Genomic DNA, 16,627 nt, shown 5'->3' on the forward strand with positions numbered 1-16,627 from the left:
GAATCCCCATCACACCAAACATGCTCGCCCTTTCAGCCTTGGGGGCGTTATAATGTAACGGTCAATCCCACTATTCGTCGGTAAAAGAGTAACCCAAGAGTTGGCGGTGGGTGGTGATGACTAGCTGCCTTCCCTCTAGTCTTACACTGCTAAATTAGGGACGGCTAGCGCAGATAGCCCTCGTGTAGCTTTGCGCGAAATTCAAAAACAAAACAAAACAAATCCTCATCCCATGGCATCAAACAAAAGTATCAGTTTCCAACGGATGTCTGATGAAGGTTGGTAAAAGTCTTTAGGCAGTAGTTAAAAGGAGTAAAATGTGATATCAAATCATTCTGCGACTTTATGAAAAGGCAATACAACAAAACTCTTTATTGAAACAACGTCTGAGTTCTTTACAAACTTTATATTTGATTTTGGAATTCCCGAGAAAATGTGTATCTATTTTAACATTTGACGCAAGAAAACACCTGTTCTAGTTACACTGCAAAACAGTTTATTAGCCAGCGAAGTGCGACAGACTGTAAATCTGAGGATCCATGGTTTGTATCCTGTTGCCGAAAAAAATCGCACTCCGTACTTTGGGATCGTGGGTGCACTATAAGAGTAACAGTGAAATCTCACTAATCGACAACAGTAGCCTAAGAGTTGATGGTGGGTGTTTCATTCGTTTTAGTCAATTAGTTCAAAATTAGAGACGAGTAGCCCAGAAAGCCTTTGTATAGCTTTGCGCGAATATCCGAAAGAAACAAACAAGCTCTGATTTATACAAAACCAGGCACAGAAAGAATCTTGACACAACGTGGTATTTACATGTTACAATTACAACGTGCAGTTCCTTGGAAGATAAAACATTCTGTAAAATCTGCTTATATTTGGAAACAAGTTTCTTATATGTAATATTTCACTACAACTAAAAATTCAGACAACAGATGTGTGCAAACAAAATTATAGACGATGTTATTACATGCAACGCTAGGATATTCCAAGACATTCTAAGTATTTTATACGTTATAATCTAAAGACGATGCTTTCTATTCTCAGAGATTTTAGATCGATTAAAATCAACTCGAAACTCTGTCCCTGAAATTATATTAGGTCTTTTTGTTTGTGTTGGATATTCGTGCAAAGCTACATGAGAGCTAAATGCCCCTAATTTTGAACTGATAGACTAGAGGAAGGAGAGAAACTAAACAGCACTCACCGCCAACTCTTAAGCTATTCTAACCGAATCGTGGGACTTGGTTGTCGTTCCTATAACGCATCTACGGCGAAAAATGCGAAGCGCGATTTTGTAGCAACAAAACTCGAACCATGGACTCTTCTATCCACAGACAGGCATGCTAAACATTAGGCTACACCTAGTTCGTCATCCTTCTTAATGTACAGAACACGCTGAACTATGTTTTCTCAAAGTTAATGTCCTCCTATGGACTCACAACACTAAACTTCGAGGTTCGATTCTCCACGATGTAAACATAACAGATAGCCCAATGTGGCTTTACTCCAAAACAATCAAAGCTAATATTTGAACTCCTAACTGTATGGTGAGTAACGCAACATATTAATCAAATTTAACATACTTTTTATTTACTACGTACTTTAGATGTTGTTAAATAGCCACAAACCACCATTATTTACGAAAGTTTCGTTCAAATACGCTTACATATAGGAAGGGTTGCTTGTTACATGAATGAGGGGATGACAGGTAATTTTTTCTAAGAGAGGGAGCTTATCTTCGCAATCACGTTACACTACTATAATTTAGAACATAATTAAACTCCACTTACTTCAAATGCTTATTTTAGTTTTGGTAGACTAGTTTTTCAATCATGGGTAATTTTTTCTAAGAGAGGGAGCTTACCTTCGCAATCACGTTACACTACTATAATTTAGAACATAATTAAACTCCACTTACTTCAAATGCTTATTTTAATTTTGGTAGACTAGTTTTTCAATCATGGGTAATTTTTTCTAAGAGTGGGAGCTTACCTTCGCAATCACGTTAAACTACTATAATTTAGAACATAATTAAACTCCACTTACTTCAAATGCTTATTTAGTTTTGGTAGACTAGTTTTTCAATCATGGATGCATTTTTTCTGAACTGAATAGGATTACACTTCAAATCCAACTACTCTGGTCATCAAAACTGTTTCTACAAAGGTGTTATGCAAACAAAGATAGCTAAGTAGAACGTAGTTCCAAACCAAATTTGTAAAAGTGAAGAGTTTAACGTTTCTGTGGATGCAGTAATATTATTTACAGAGCTGTCAACCCAGGAGGTACTGAGAAAGTATTGAAAGACGTAACAATTGTTGTTTAATGTTAGCATTGTGGGTTATGTCTAGTTAAGGTGGCTTGTGACTTAAAGGTACTGTGGGTTATGTCTAGTTAAAGTGGCTTGTGATTTTTGAATCATTTAAAAAGAAATACTATTTCCTAAATTAGTTTTGAATCTGAGTTGATTTTTTCATCACTTATGTTTGTAGCGTGAGCGTTGAATTTTATGTATTAACGGTTGTGATATAGGGTTATCAATTGGTGTCATGCTATGCGCGAAATGATTTCTATTCGTTTATGCCAGGCCACACAAGTTCTCAGATCTCGATATCTGCAGTGGACACAGCACAGATAGTCCGTTACGTAGCTATGTACTTAACAACAAACAAACTACACGAATTTTATCATAAATATAAGGCCTTCGTTTCTTTAGTTTTTTAATTATAAAAATAAGACTTCTAGGTGAAATGTTTTAGTGTTCTAATTTACTAGTCCTCGTACTTTCCGTGTTTCTCTAGCAAGTAAAAATTGGGCTTCACATTACAATACTTTTGTATTATACACAATTTAAGTGTACTCTAATTATGTCTTTTTATTTGTGTTTAGTAGAAAATAAAACACTTTTTACCAAAATAATATTTTCATTAGGAAAGCTTAAACTTTGGTCTAACACGACTCTTAGCCTTCGCAGAAGGTAGTATTTTTTATGTTTTATAGTTCTATGGTATCTATTAGAGATTCGCAATATCACTAAGTCTAATACAATAGTTAAACAAGACAGAATTCAAAGAAAAATTGTCTACGTTGTCACAATTTAGTTGTCGAAGTTTCACATTTCACAATTTTCTTGTATTTTAGCTCCCCAGTGGCACAGCGGTAAGTCTGAGGTCTTATAACGCTAAAAACCAGGTTTCAATACCCGTGGTGGGCACAGCACATGCAGCTCATTGTTTAGCTATGAGCTTAACTACAAACAAACCTCTTGCATTTTTTAGTATTAACTAGAAATGAACAGATGATTACGATGCGCTCCACGATTGTCAGTTTAGCTCCACCTGTCACCAAAGTTTCAAAATCATTGAGTTCAGTACCTCTAAGAGTGGCAGGTTTTGAACATTTCAGTGCATCATGGAACTGATGAAAACCTTCATCCATGACTATACCGAACCAGACTCTGCGGCATAGCTTGTACTTTTCATTCTCTACATCGCAATGACATGACAAAGAAATCTCTACACAGTACTTTAAAATGTAGCACTCAATAATCCTATCTCTTTTGACATACTTCGGCTGTCAAGTCCATATACTTTATAACCTTCATCTCATGAGCTTCCTTAATCATGTCATCGTCATCTCTCCAATAAGCATCACTTTCTCTCTCACACACACCATACAACTAAATCTGAATCTAGTTGAATTTTCACAATACAGGGAAATATCGCTCGCAACCACTCTGAATGATCATAATTCACGATTGTTCATCATCATCCACTTCATCACTCTCTTCATCAGAACTTTAGCCAATGCCACGACCAAAACCCTCAACACCTCTTTGCGTTCCCACATATACATACCCTATTGAGAGCTAGAATGAATGCAGGAAAACATGGTGAAGCGAACCCTGTATACCACAGAGTGAACACATCTCACTTTCTTATTTGCCCTACTTAAATAAGTCACAAAAATTTCAACCTCTCTGCCTCCATCGTTCGAAATTGGACACATCTTCTCAACACTATCCCAATTGTTGTACTTGTTGAGCTGCCTTTGCAACCATGCCTTCCTCTTCCATCTGTCTAATATCATTTTCTACTAACTTTTGCCTTACTGCATTATACTTCTCTTTCCAAGATCACTTTCTTTCACTAATTCCAGTTCCTGTTCTTCCTTCTTGTACGCTACCGACATTCTTCCTTTTCTTAGCCCTGACCTTCTGTATCCTCCATTTCCTTCCACTTTGTAACACAGATTTTCTCAAATATTCTGAACCTGTAACTCCTTCAACATGCTATATCACCACACCTTCGCTATTTTATATTCTTCCCCTCCTGAGCTGATTGGAAGTTGTTGTTCATACACTTTCTGTAAAGGGCAGTGAGCGTTAGGCTTCGAGATATGCCCATCTATATATGAAGAAATCCACAAATCTTCATCTCAGTCTTCTACACTACCTTCAGCACAATTTCATGTGAGAAACTACTTCAGCCTGACCAACTATCCAAACTGAAAATACAACAACTTGAATTTATCAGTAACACACATTTATCGATCTTCTTCAAACCTTCTTCTGCCTATCCCATAACCTCGGCTCCTCTACACCTATCAGATAACGGAAAACACTGCCACCTTCCCAAGCTCTTCACCCTCTCCTCTCTTGTCATGGGAATTTTCTCAGGTGCAATGTGTAACTGAACGTTTACAACCTTACCCTTTTAAAAAGATATAAATCTGCTTTTTTTCCCCTTAAACTTCGTAGGACATCAAGTAATATATTCATCTATTCACACCAGTACTTTCTCAACATTTCATTATTACTCTCCAAGATGATCAAATCGTCCATAAATGATGTGATAGAGAATAGTGTTTGCCCCTCACTGCCTATAGCACATCCTGCCTCCGACTTCACTCCTTGGATTACCACTTTCACGACCATAACAAATAACATTCGTGAGATATTTAATCCCATTGCAATCCTGATTGCTAATTGCTGCCAATCTGTTGAAAAGATTTTATTGTAAAATGTATCCCGAAGCCATTAAAATAATATCTGATGCAACGGGTAAATACTTGAGGTAGGAAAAAACTACATTGCTAGTTCGATGAACACATATTGAGCAGATCGATATGCAATAAATAAAATCTAGCCACACAACGTCTGCGTCTTTTTTTTTTTTTTAGCATCTTTAATGGTCTTCCACTTCATTGGCACATGCTCTAGACACGCAGAAATCCTTGATACATCAACTTTATAAATGCATATATCTATGAACTCACTTTGCAACGAGCAAACTGTTAATCTCGTTGCTAAAACACAAAAGAAAATATTTCCTTCTACATCGAGCAAAGAGATTGGTCGAAATTACACAATTCATTTGACTCTCTTCTTTAAAATATAACACTCAATCTGCAATATTCCAATATCTAGGTGTCACGCAACGCTCCGATAGCTTAGCTAAAATTCTACAAGTTATCTTTAGAGTCTTGTAAGTAACCCCATTTGGATTCCCCTGCTAACTTGGTTCTTGCTTTCAATTCCTGCTCAGAGCTGCCTTATAAGCCCTTTACAAGTCTGAATGGGTCTTCAATGAACGCCTGTCTGAATTTCTCTTTGGCGTTTCCTCTTCGTACCTGTCTCTCCTCTCACCGTAGCTTAATTAGTGTCTACTTCACTCTACCAATCAAAACTTAAGTTCCACGCTTCTCAAAATCATTCTCTGCCCTCTTTCACATTCAGCTCAACTGGCTCTTCTCTGCCCTTAAACCATGAATCAACTTTTGTCTTCCTTTATAATGGTCCTTTTATGAGCTCGAAACCTCTCAATATTATAATCCTTGATAATAGCCACCATCACTTCCACTACTCATCATAACAACGTCATATTTCTCCACCGTCTTCCACAATACTTTTTCACTTGCCTTTAGCCATTTTATCACAAAAAGTGGAAGTATTATAAAACTCACCCTCAACCTTGTGTAACAGGTTATCGTGTTTTCTGTACTCTCACCACTATTTCGTGAACCTCCCCACCCACTCACACACACACACACAAAGTTGTAGAACACTCCAGTTTATTTACATATACTAAATAGGCTAACCATGTGATATATCAGGTGATTACTCGAGCCATATAAACGTAAAAATGCGTTCGTATCGAGGTTAATCTGCAAGGCAGTGGTTAAGAACAGGGATCTCTTCAACTTTCAAAAGGTGTAATAATGGGTGTCCATGTACAGAAGCATCATTATAAAAGTGTTTAACTAGCTCTTAATAGACATCTGTTATCAACAAATCAACACTATCAATTAAAAATGGATACTTTTACTACTATGAAAACTGTAGCCACCAAACTCTGGTAACTAAAAGGGAGAAAAAAAAACTGGATAAACTTGTAAAATGCAACAGATGTTAGATTATGTCGCAACTGACAGATTATTTCAACAGCGGTTGGAATCGATTGTGTTTAGCTATGTCACAAGAAGAACAGTACATATATTAGCCGAAAACCAGTCCTAAAACTCTTGTCTGAAAAGTAAACATCTAAGTATGATATATCAAACAAAACGTTCCACTATGAACCTAAAAGAAAAAAATATTGTTTAATTACTTAGTATTTATAAAGTTTCGTTGTGGTTATCAGTATTTATAAAGTTTCGTTGTATTTAATGGTATTTGTAAATTTTCGCTCTATTTTTAGTATTTATGTTTCGTTGTATAGTTTCATTGTATTTATTAGTACTTATATAGTTTCGTTGTATTTGTTAGTATTTCTAAATTTTCATTCTATTTATTAGTATTTATAAAGTTCCATTGTAAAAACTTCGCTCATTTTGACACAAGACTATTACTTTTCTTTATGATGAAAGAGTTTGGTATTGCCACACTTCGTGCCTGGTATCATTTCTGTTAGCAAGCTCCAAAATAATCGAAAGAAAAAGAGACATACTGACACTTACGCATTCTAAACATCCCCTTTTTTGCATAATATATGTGAATACATATGCTTTTTTCTTACTTCGCGGGGATAAACAAACTTGCGTATTTACTGCACACCCATCCCTAACTTTAAACATGTATTTAAATATCAAAGTAAGAAATTAACGATTCAGTTCAAGTAAAAGGCGTAAATCTTATAGCATAAAATCAATATAATTTATCTCGGTAATTTCAAAATATTTGGATATCCAGTAATATAGTATAACGAAATATGTTTCTAACTTAAAGAAAGAGTTGATAATTATTATGCAAAAACAAGTTTGATTATCAAATCTAACAATTCAATATACAAAAGTAAATGTGCATGTATTACAATGATAAAAAGAACAATGTTAATACAGACCTCTAGGTGGAGCTCCTCCACTGCTACTACTCGTTGATTGGTTTTCTTCTGCGATACAGTCACTTCCTGTAAAAAAAAAATATGTGCGTCTTTAGAGTTCAGGGTTAAAATTGTGCCACGTGCTAAAAATGACTGAATAATGTATAAAAATAAATTAACAGACTAAGGCAGATAAAATAAAACAAGATAGCAAGCACATCTTGGCTTATACGCACTCAGTTTTTTTTACTAATGGCCGCTTACTAAATTTCTTTTTCTTTAGTCTTTTAATGATGATTCCTACCATATCACTTTAATTAAGCACAAATAACATATATATGCAAACATTGCATCGTTTGTAAACTGGCAATCGTTTCTCAATAATTAAGGCACTAATTAACGATGATAATTTGAAGACCACTTGAAGCTGGATGTATGAGGCTTAATACATTGTCACGGAATGCATAATGATGGAACCTAATTTCTCGGCTTAATTATACATTCAATCAACTTTACACAAACGTGCTTACATTTATAGGTATATCATAATAATCCTTGTATATTGAGCAAAGCATTAGGGAAGAAAACATTAATATTACACTAATGATCTAGTGTTGGCTTGACATGATACAGGATTTGCAAATATGAAAGTGAGCACATAAATGATAAATTAATTATTATATGTATAGGAAACATCAAAGAATAAGGACTATATATTAGTTATAATACTTTTGAAGATAACTTCTAAAACCCATGTCAGTAAAAAAATAAATAAGAAATAAAGCAATAAACCAGTTTAACAAGCATAGTATGAATTAAAGGAGTACACATTTCTATTCACAAATGTTACCAAGTGTGTACATAATGCTCTAAGTTCACTTTGTGTTTCTATTCACAAATGTTACCAAGTGTGTGCATAATGCTCTAAGTTCACTTTGTGTTTCTATTCACAAATGTTACCAACTGGTACATAATGTTCTACGTTCATTTTTCTTTTTCACAAATGTTACCAAGTGTGTCTATAAGCACAAATTGAACACAAAACACTTTACATACATTGTGGAATGTTACTGAGTATAGACGAAAAACTCCCTGTAAACACTAAACTTGCAAAGAGGAATACTTGTGAATAAAACAGAATTGAAACGCTATAAAACGTGCATGAATGAAAGGGCATAAACGCGAAGAATAAGCAGTTAAGATTACACTTTTATCCATCGTTTTACAATTTTCGAACGTTTAGATCTTGACAGCTGCTTGTGTTTGCCCCGTATTTTGTAATTTAGGAATTTGTTTACTGTAATAATTATCATTATTATATTTTCCTCTTTTTTATAAAACCTTTTTCGTACACGTGTGGTAACGACGTTTTTCACTTTCTATTACAGTATTTCTAAAATTTGTGTAACACAAACTCCCCCCCCCCCAAAAAAAAAAAACATCAGTACGTTTTCTCGATATGTACATAAAGAGCTTGTTTGTTTGTTTAGAGCAAAGCCACATCGGGAAATCGAGCCACGGATTTTAGCGTTGTAAATCCTTTCAATTTACCGCTGTTCCACCTGGTGACATATAAAGAGACTAAATATATTATTAAGCTCTTCTTGAAAATTAATAAAGAATTTCTACTAATAACCTTTACAAGTTTTCCTTAAGTAATTTCCTTTATCTTTGCGCTTTGAGTTTATCCATTTTTATAAAAATCTGCGGTGTCAGGTGGTGGTAGTAGTTAAAATTGTTTTTCTTAAGGTAGCTAACGTAAACTCCATTTTCATTCAGGTTAAGCAAATATCTTCTACATCTCTTTCAGGGTATTGGAAGCTGGTTTACTGTGCAGCGAAACATTTGGAAGATTTCACGAACTTCTCTTATTTCCTTCAGGTTGATTATGTAGTTAAGTTGTAAAAGCTATGCCTCATTTTATTGGAAATAAACCTTTAGATAACTGATTTTGTTTTTCCTTCCCGCCATTTCTATATTTTTTATGCCTTGTGGTATCAATTGGGAATTATTCGCGACCCTCTTAACACTATAACTGTGAGTTCGAGGGTACATGGTTTGTGTCCTGTTGCCGAAAAATCGTGATCCGCACTGTGGGGTTCTCGGAACGTTATAAGAGTAACAGTCAAATCCCAGTAATCTATTACAGAGTTGGCGGTGGGTGCTGTTGACTAGCTAGCTCCTTGTGTAACTTAGCGAATATATGACAATACAATTACAACGTAAAGAACAGCTAGGATAACTTGTAGTGGATATCAAACAACGCTTCTTGTTTTATCATTTATGTTCAATCAGTTTTAACATTATATTAATTAGGCAGTTACTATGGGATTAAATTAGAACAAGACTCGTTATTTAAATACACAAAACAGCGGGGTTGAGATTCTATATCAATATTATTCAGTATCTCAAGTATCAACTTTTATTTTTCAAGAAGTGAATCCAATGTTCTATCCACTGTCAACACTTTAAGTGAAGTAAACTTTTCTGAGAAGTCCATTACCGTCATCATGATTTCTTATCCCCGTTTTATATATATATTAAAAAAACTATATTCGTACTGCTCACATTAGCTTTCACTTTCGAGATGCCTGAAAACTGGTTTTTAAGCATGCACTCAACGAGAATGTTTTCTGGTCGAGAATGATACATGAACTCTCCATTATTGTACAGATTTAATGTTTAGATTAACTGTTACTTTAGAACTTTGTGTTTCAATACAAAACGTTGAAACATTTAAAAACTGAAAACTGTTTAAAAGAATAGATGTTTAATGGTGCGTTCAACAGAAATTTAATTACCTAACCCAAGAAATTTGAACTTTCTTTTCTAAGAAAATTTTTGGTTGAAGTTCTAAAATTCAAATATTATATAAAAAAAGCTGTTAAATAACGTAATGTTCACTAATTTAAGCTGGCTTTTAAATATTCTGATTTTGTAGTTCCTACAAATATAACGTAATACTTAAAAAATCGATAAAACTTTGTCTAATCACGTGTTATATAGGTGAACTTTCTCTCAATTGTGTGTGGTTCATTGTAAGTCATTAAAAATTGTGAACAATGACGAAGCGAGATATGTAATTTGAATATAATGGTTTTCTTATGGTTTAAAACCTATAATATTTATATTAACTGTGTTAAACGTACAGTTACAGCGACTTTGGCTTATAACCTTGCGTCTTGTGTGTTTTCAGCACCCAGATTCTTATTTTCTTAAACTTGTTTTTTTACAATATCGTTCAATGTTGATCAATCAACTCATTTCATTGCTATTTATCTTTGTCATGAACTAACAAATTAATTTTTTACTATATTGTCATATGGAAAAATAGGAAACACTAAACTTTGAAATGTGAATATTATCATCACATTTCTTACGTCTATCCCATCAACCCATCCCCATAAAAAAGATTACTGTTGGAAGACATAAACTTAATAGTCATTAATTTTTCAATCATAATCTAAATATAATTAGGCGCGCATATGGGATTGGTCTTAAAATACGTGTTCTGCATTAGGAAGTAAGTACAATGTGGGATATATTATACAACTTTTTTTACACTTGCCTTTGATATTTAAAGCTTTAAAGCATCTAGAAAGATAAAAAAAAAACGCGAGAAAGCCATAATATTACACGGAATTTTTCTCTACCGTTACTATCTTGATCTGTACATTGTACAGAAAAAGATGGTTGCAGAGTCATAAAGCCGAACTCATTTTTTTTTTCTCATATTGATTTACCATCCTCCTGGCCAAACAACCAATAACCCGGTTTCAATACGAAGTTCTTGAATTTTTGCGTGCACCGAGACCAAGACTTACAGTTAAACGATTCTCTTTTGATTTATTATTCATAGTTTTTTGAAATTAATATTCATGTTACGCTAGGATAAAACAAACGGGTCAGTATCTACTAGTAGGTTTCAACAAGGTAAAAGAAGATTTTTCGAATAGGTATATTGAACGATATTCTATTGAACCAACAATTCCTCGAGTTTTCTAAAGGCTGAATTATAAGGGGAAAGAGAAATTCATGAGATGAAAATTACACAGCACTAATTGCAACCCATATAGAGCTAAAGGCCTAATGATTTCCTTAAAAACAAAAAATTGCTATAATACACCAAATGTGCGTGATCATTAAAAAAAAAATCAGAAATTTTCTATTCCAACAGCTTGTGCGTCTTAGTTTCAAGTATAAATCCATATCCTAGCCTGTAGGTGTTTTATTTCTGCGTCATATCATGAAATCCTTTAAAACGAGAAATATGGCTCTATGTTTTAAAACGAGAAATACGGCTCTATGTTTTAAAACGAGAAATACGGCTTTATGTTTTAAAACGAGAAATACGGCTTTATGTTTTAAAACGAGAAATACGGCTCTATGTTTTAAAACGAGAAATACGGCTCTATGTTTTAAAACGAGAAATACGGCTCTATGTTTTAAAACGAGAAATACGGCTCTATGTCTCAAAGTTGTAAATCCTAGATGATTAATTAAAAGAAAAATCGTTGCCGCAAAGCTTCAAGACCTCCCGTTACCATGGAAACTAAGAGAGAGAGAGAGGGAGAGGAAGAAAACATGAATATAGCAATAGCAAATGTCTTGAAAGGAAACGCCATCAAGTTATCGACCAATCGGTTTTCCTGCCCTCTCCTGGCAGAAATATGCAATTACCATGACATGTTCTTTTGATTATTACTATTTCAGTATGGAGTTTTGGTATGACTTCGAGCAAAACATTCTGATGTGGCCATCTAGTTCATATTTGTTCGAGAAAGTACAGAGTGTCTAAGATTAACCACAATACTCTGAATCCAAGAACTTGTCCTGCACCACTGTCAATCGGAATGATTAATTTCATATTTAAAGTGACTTGTCTTCAATAATATTATGCTACCAGGGAAGTGTATTGTATACGTATCCTTAGAAGTTATGAACATTTGTAATTAGAACATTTCTCTGCAAATAATTTCTGTAAACAAGGAAGTTTCTACTCCATCTTTCAAAACCAGTATTCTTACATTTAGCCAGTACTATTCCTGGTTGAGAACGTATGTCTACCACTCGTCACTTTCAAAGTCTACTTTTTTAGTCTGAATCTTACTATTTCAGTTTAAGGTAAACATATCAGTAGTCTCTTCGAAAGTGTACTTTCTTACGGTTGTTGTAGTGTTTAGAAACGTATGATATGACTAGTCACTTCCAATTTCTTATTATGTCTGATCTTATAATTTGGGGTTAAGGGAATATGTGATGTTACCAGGCATTTCTGAATCTTACTTTTTCAGTTTAAGGTAAACATATCAGTAGTCTCTTCGAAAGTGTACTTTCTTACGGTTGTTTAGTTTTAGAAACGTATGATATGACTAGTCACTTCCAATTTCTTGTTATGTCTGATCTTATAATTTGGGGTTAAGGGAATATGTGATGTTACCAGGCACTTCTGAATCTTACCATCTAAGGTTAAGGTATCTGCTGCCTTACTTAATTTCAACCTACTAACCAGAGTGAAAAAGCTAGTCAACAGCACCTTACCACCCACCATCCACGCTAAGTTGTGAACTGTTACTCTTATAACGTACCACAGCTTAACTTATGGAGAATATTTTCTGGTACGGCACAGATTCGAACCCAGCTTGCCATCTCCAAAATCCAGAGCTCCATTACAGGGCCAACCCTTACCCTTAATTTAATGCTTGTCTTCCTGTAAATATTTTCAGCGATAGAATACTTTCGGAACAGTGACGAACTGCGTGCTTGTGTGAATGGGTGCGATTAAAGAATATAGATTTTTTATATATCTCCTAGCCTTTGCAATCGTTATTTCCCGCTTAAAGGAAAATGGACATTATGCATTCACGTTCTGTTTGTTTAGTTTAAAGTAAGAACTTTTTGACAATAATAATTCAGGAAGTCCAAAAGTGTTTTCTAATATTCTTAAGTATGTTTAAGTTTAGAAATATAAACTCTGTTGCACTGTATATATTAACAGAGGTGAAAATGTTTTGCCACTAAGAATTTTCCATATTTTTTTAATCGAATCAAGTCATAATTGACAGTTTTTCTCGATAGATCTCAGAGAATCATAAGTAAAGAACAACAGTTTTAGACTTTTATATAGAACATTTTATTTGTAAAGTGTAACAATTGTAATCAAACAGCCAAAACATTTAGGATTAATCAAGACAACACAGCTAAAACCTATCGAAAGTTGCTTCATTACTGTTCAGATATTTTGTTACTTCTACCATCCTAATATTACCCCATTCTGTTCCACAACAAATTGTTTGTGTGTTTAAGTGCAAAGACACATTATGGGTTATCTGCGTTTCGCTTTTCTCATTGCAGAGAACGAACCACGAATTTTACCGTTATAAGTCCTCAAGTTTGGCGTTGAGACACCGAGAGACCCCAATAAATTACTCTCTTTTAAAATATGAAACTATAATAAGGAAGCAGCTTAAGTAATCGTAAAGCCTTAGATATGTGTTTCATTATATCCAGTTTAAAATATCACTTAAATATATCCCACACACAAGTAAAAAGTAAACTTTAAAAGGAAGCTGCATTCCGTGTTTATTCACTATTTTGCAGTACTATAATAGCTATACTTTCAGCAAAAAATATTTGAGAATATTGAAAGTATATTTAAACTTATTACTGATAAATAGTCATTTTTACCTTGTGTCTGAACAGAACTCGTGAACACAACAGTACATGCAAAAATATTTGTTTTACCGTTTGTTACAAACCAGAACATTTTGTGCTCATCTCTTTTTATTGTTGTTTTCAGACCAGTATGTGGCAAGTAAGACGCTGATTTATAAGTATGCGTGTGTGTATATTATGTTAAATAAAGCTAGTAAATAGGTTTTATATATTATAATAATTCCAACAAGTTAATTTGTTAATTTTTTACAAAAACTTTAAAAAGTTTGAATAGAGCCAAAAATTGATCTAAGAATCTATTTCAATTTATAAAATGTTATAATATTTAATCGCAGCAATTAAATATAAGTACATCCAACATATACAGCCCAAAACTGATACAAAAAATGTTAAACATTTTCATTACAAATGACATGCAACCAAGAACGTTAACCTGACGTTCTAATTGATTGATTGATTGTTTTTAAATTTCGCGCAAAGCTACACGAGGGCTATCTGCGCGTAGCCGTCCCTAATTTAGCAGTGTAAGACTAGAGGGAAGGCAGCTAGTTATCACTACCCACCGCCAACTCTTGGGCTACTCTTTTACCAACGAATAGTGGGATTGACCGTCACATTATAACGCCCCCACGGCTGAAAGGGCGAGCATGTTTTGGTGGTATGCGGATTCGAACCCGCGACCCTCAGATTGTGAGTCGAGCGTCTTATCCACCTGGCCATGCCGGGCCCTCCTGACGTTCTAAACACATTTATTCATAACGCTGATTCAAATCTTAGAAATGTTAGAAAAACAATCTGTTTAAACACATATATGACTTTGTTATATACTGGATAAACACGCAGGTGCTTCGTTTTAATTGTATGTTATTTTATCTAATATTTCTTATGTAACTACGCTGGGTCAACATTTATAAACAAAAGGCTTGACAGAAATATTATATTACTCTTTGAGCGGTTTGTTTTAGAGCGATCCCAATTTTATGTAGAAGGAAGGAGAAAGTATTTCCAATGAATAGGTGAATGCTACAGGTCTTTCAGATCCTATTATTGTCAAATTTTAATTCTTATGAATGAACTCAAAACGCCAGTTGAACCAGAAAGTGGTTTGATTTATCACCATCCAGCTTTACAGACGAAATTTGTCCCCATAAATTGGGTTAATTCACACAAATATTAAAGAAGTTTTTATTTAACTACTAAATCTAAATTAGAATTTAACTCAGTTTTAGGCTATTTGAAATTGTAATACGTAACACGATACAAAACAAATAATGAACTGATTTAGGTTCCTTAGCGCTTCTTCAGTATACTTATTTGAACAAGCGTAATGCACTTGTCTCTTTTCACGTTGTTGTTCTCGTTCAAAATATATCAAATAATTCACTAAGAACAATAACTTTTACATATGCTTCTTAATTTTCAGAGGTTATACTTCAATATATTGACATAAGTTGATATTTGTATTCCTATTTTTTTCATTCATGGCAAAGCTTCTAAGGTTGTTTCCCCGCTTTCCCTAATATTGGCAGCCGGACAACAGCGCTCTACCACCCATCGTGAACGCTAAGGGATTGAATGTAACACCCACAACTTTAACTGTGGGAAATATTTTGTGGTATCACACGGATTCGAACCCAACTCGCCAGCTCCGAAATCTAGAGTCCTAACCCAAGGCCAACTCGCGCTCTGTGAGCTAAGATAAAATTGTAAAAAAATATATTTTAATTATCCAATTATCAAAAAAAATGAAAAATGTAAACAAGTTGTTTTTTTTTATAACTTAGATAAAAATTTGCAACCTGGCACATCCATTACAGTTGTGCAATTCTTCAATTACTAGTGTTAACACTTCAAACAAGCCCACATTTTGATATATTTCAGTTTATGTTCACGAAGTTCCTACAAATACAACAAGCTGAGTGGCCATAGCGTGCACATATGCATAATGCATAAATAATAATTTGGAGCAAATTTAAGGTATTTACTCCATCAAATATTTTCAATTGGGTCACCGGTAACTTTACGAACTCACAACGCTTAAATCCGGCGTTCGATTTCTTGTGGTGAACAGAGCGCAAATAGCCGACTTTGTAGTTTTGAGCAAAAACAAACATCATGACATATTATACAACACAGGAGTTAAACGGTAAAGTCAGACCACAAGTTTCAAATATACGCTGTGCCTAATCTTGAAGTACACTAGTGCAAGCAGTCAGAAGCACTAGCCGCCTACGTGGCTTGGCTATTCTTAATCGAATAACAGGATTGACTATCGCATTTATAATGCGCCCACAGCTGAAAGTGAAAAGCATAACAATCGCATAAAATAAGTTCGTTAACTGACACTTCTGGTTAGCGTACGCTGTTCAAGGAATATTAACATAAACATATTCTAAGATCTGGTAAAAACGTATCTGTATGTCCAATATGATATTTATTTATGGCCCGGCATTGCCAGGTGGTTATAGCGTTCGACTCGCAGTCTGCGGGTCGCGGGTTCGAATCCCCGTCACACCAAACATGCTCGTCCTTTCAGCCGTGGGGGCGTTATAATGTGACGGTCAATCCCACTATTCGTTGGTAAAAGAGTAGCCCAAGAGTTGGCAGTGGGTGGTGATGACTAGCTGCCTTCC

At 34.5% G+C, this 16,627-nt stretch overlaps 1 protein-coding gene across 1 annotated transcript in view; it reads right to left on the reverse strand.

Moving 5' to 3' along the window:
- Nucleotides 1–16,627, reverse strand: part of LOC106457642 (coiled-coil domain-containing protein CG32809-like) — a 395,034-nt gene that overhangs the window by 237,791 nt on the left and 140,616 nt on the right. Inside the window, exon 3 of the mRNA XM_022383642.1 lies at nt 7,341–7,406. Coding sequence (XP_022239350.1) covers nt 7,341–7,406 — 66 coding nt within the window. The remainder of the gene's footprint in view (nt 1–7,340; nt 7,407–16,627) is intronic.

Source organism: Limulus polyphemus, unplaced genomic scaffold, assembly GCF_000517525.1.
Source record: "Limulus polyphemus unplaced genomic scaffold, Limulus_polyphemus-2.1.2 Scaffold355, whole genome shotgun sequence".
In the NCBI taxonomy this organism is placed as follows: Eukaryota; Metazoa; Arthropoda; class Merostomata; order Xiphosura; family Limulidae; genus Limulus; species Limulus polyphemus.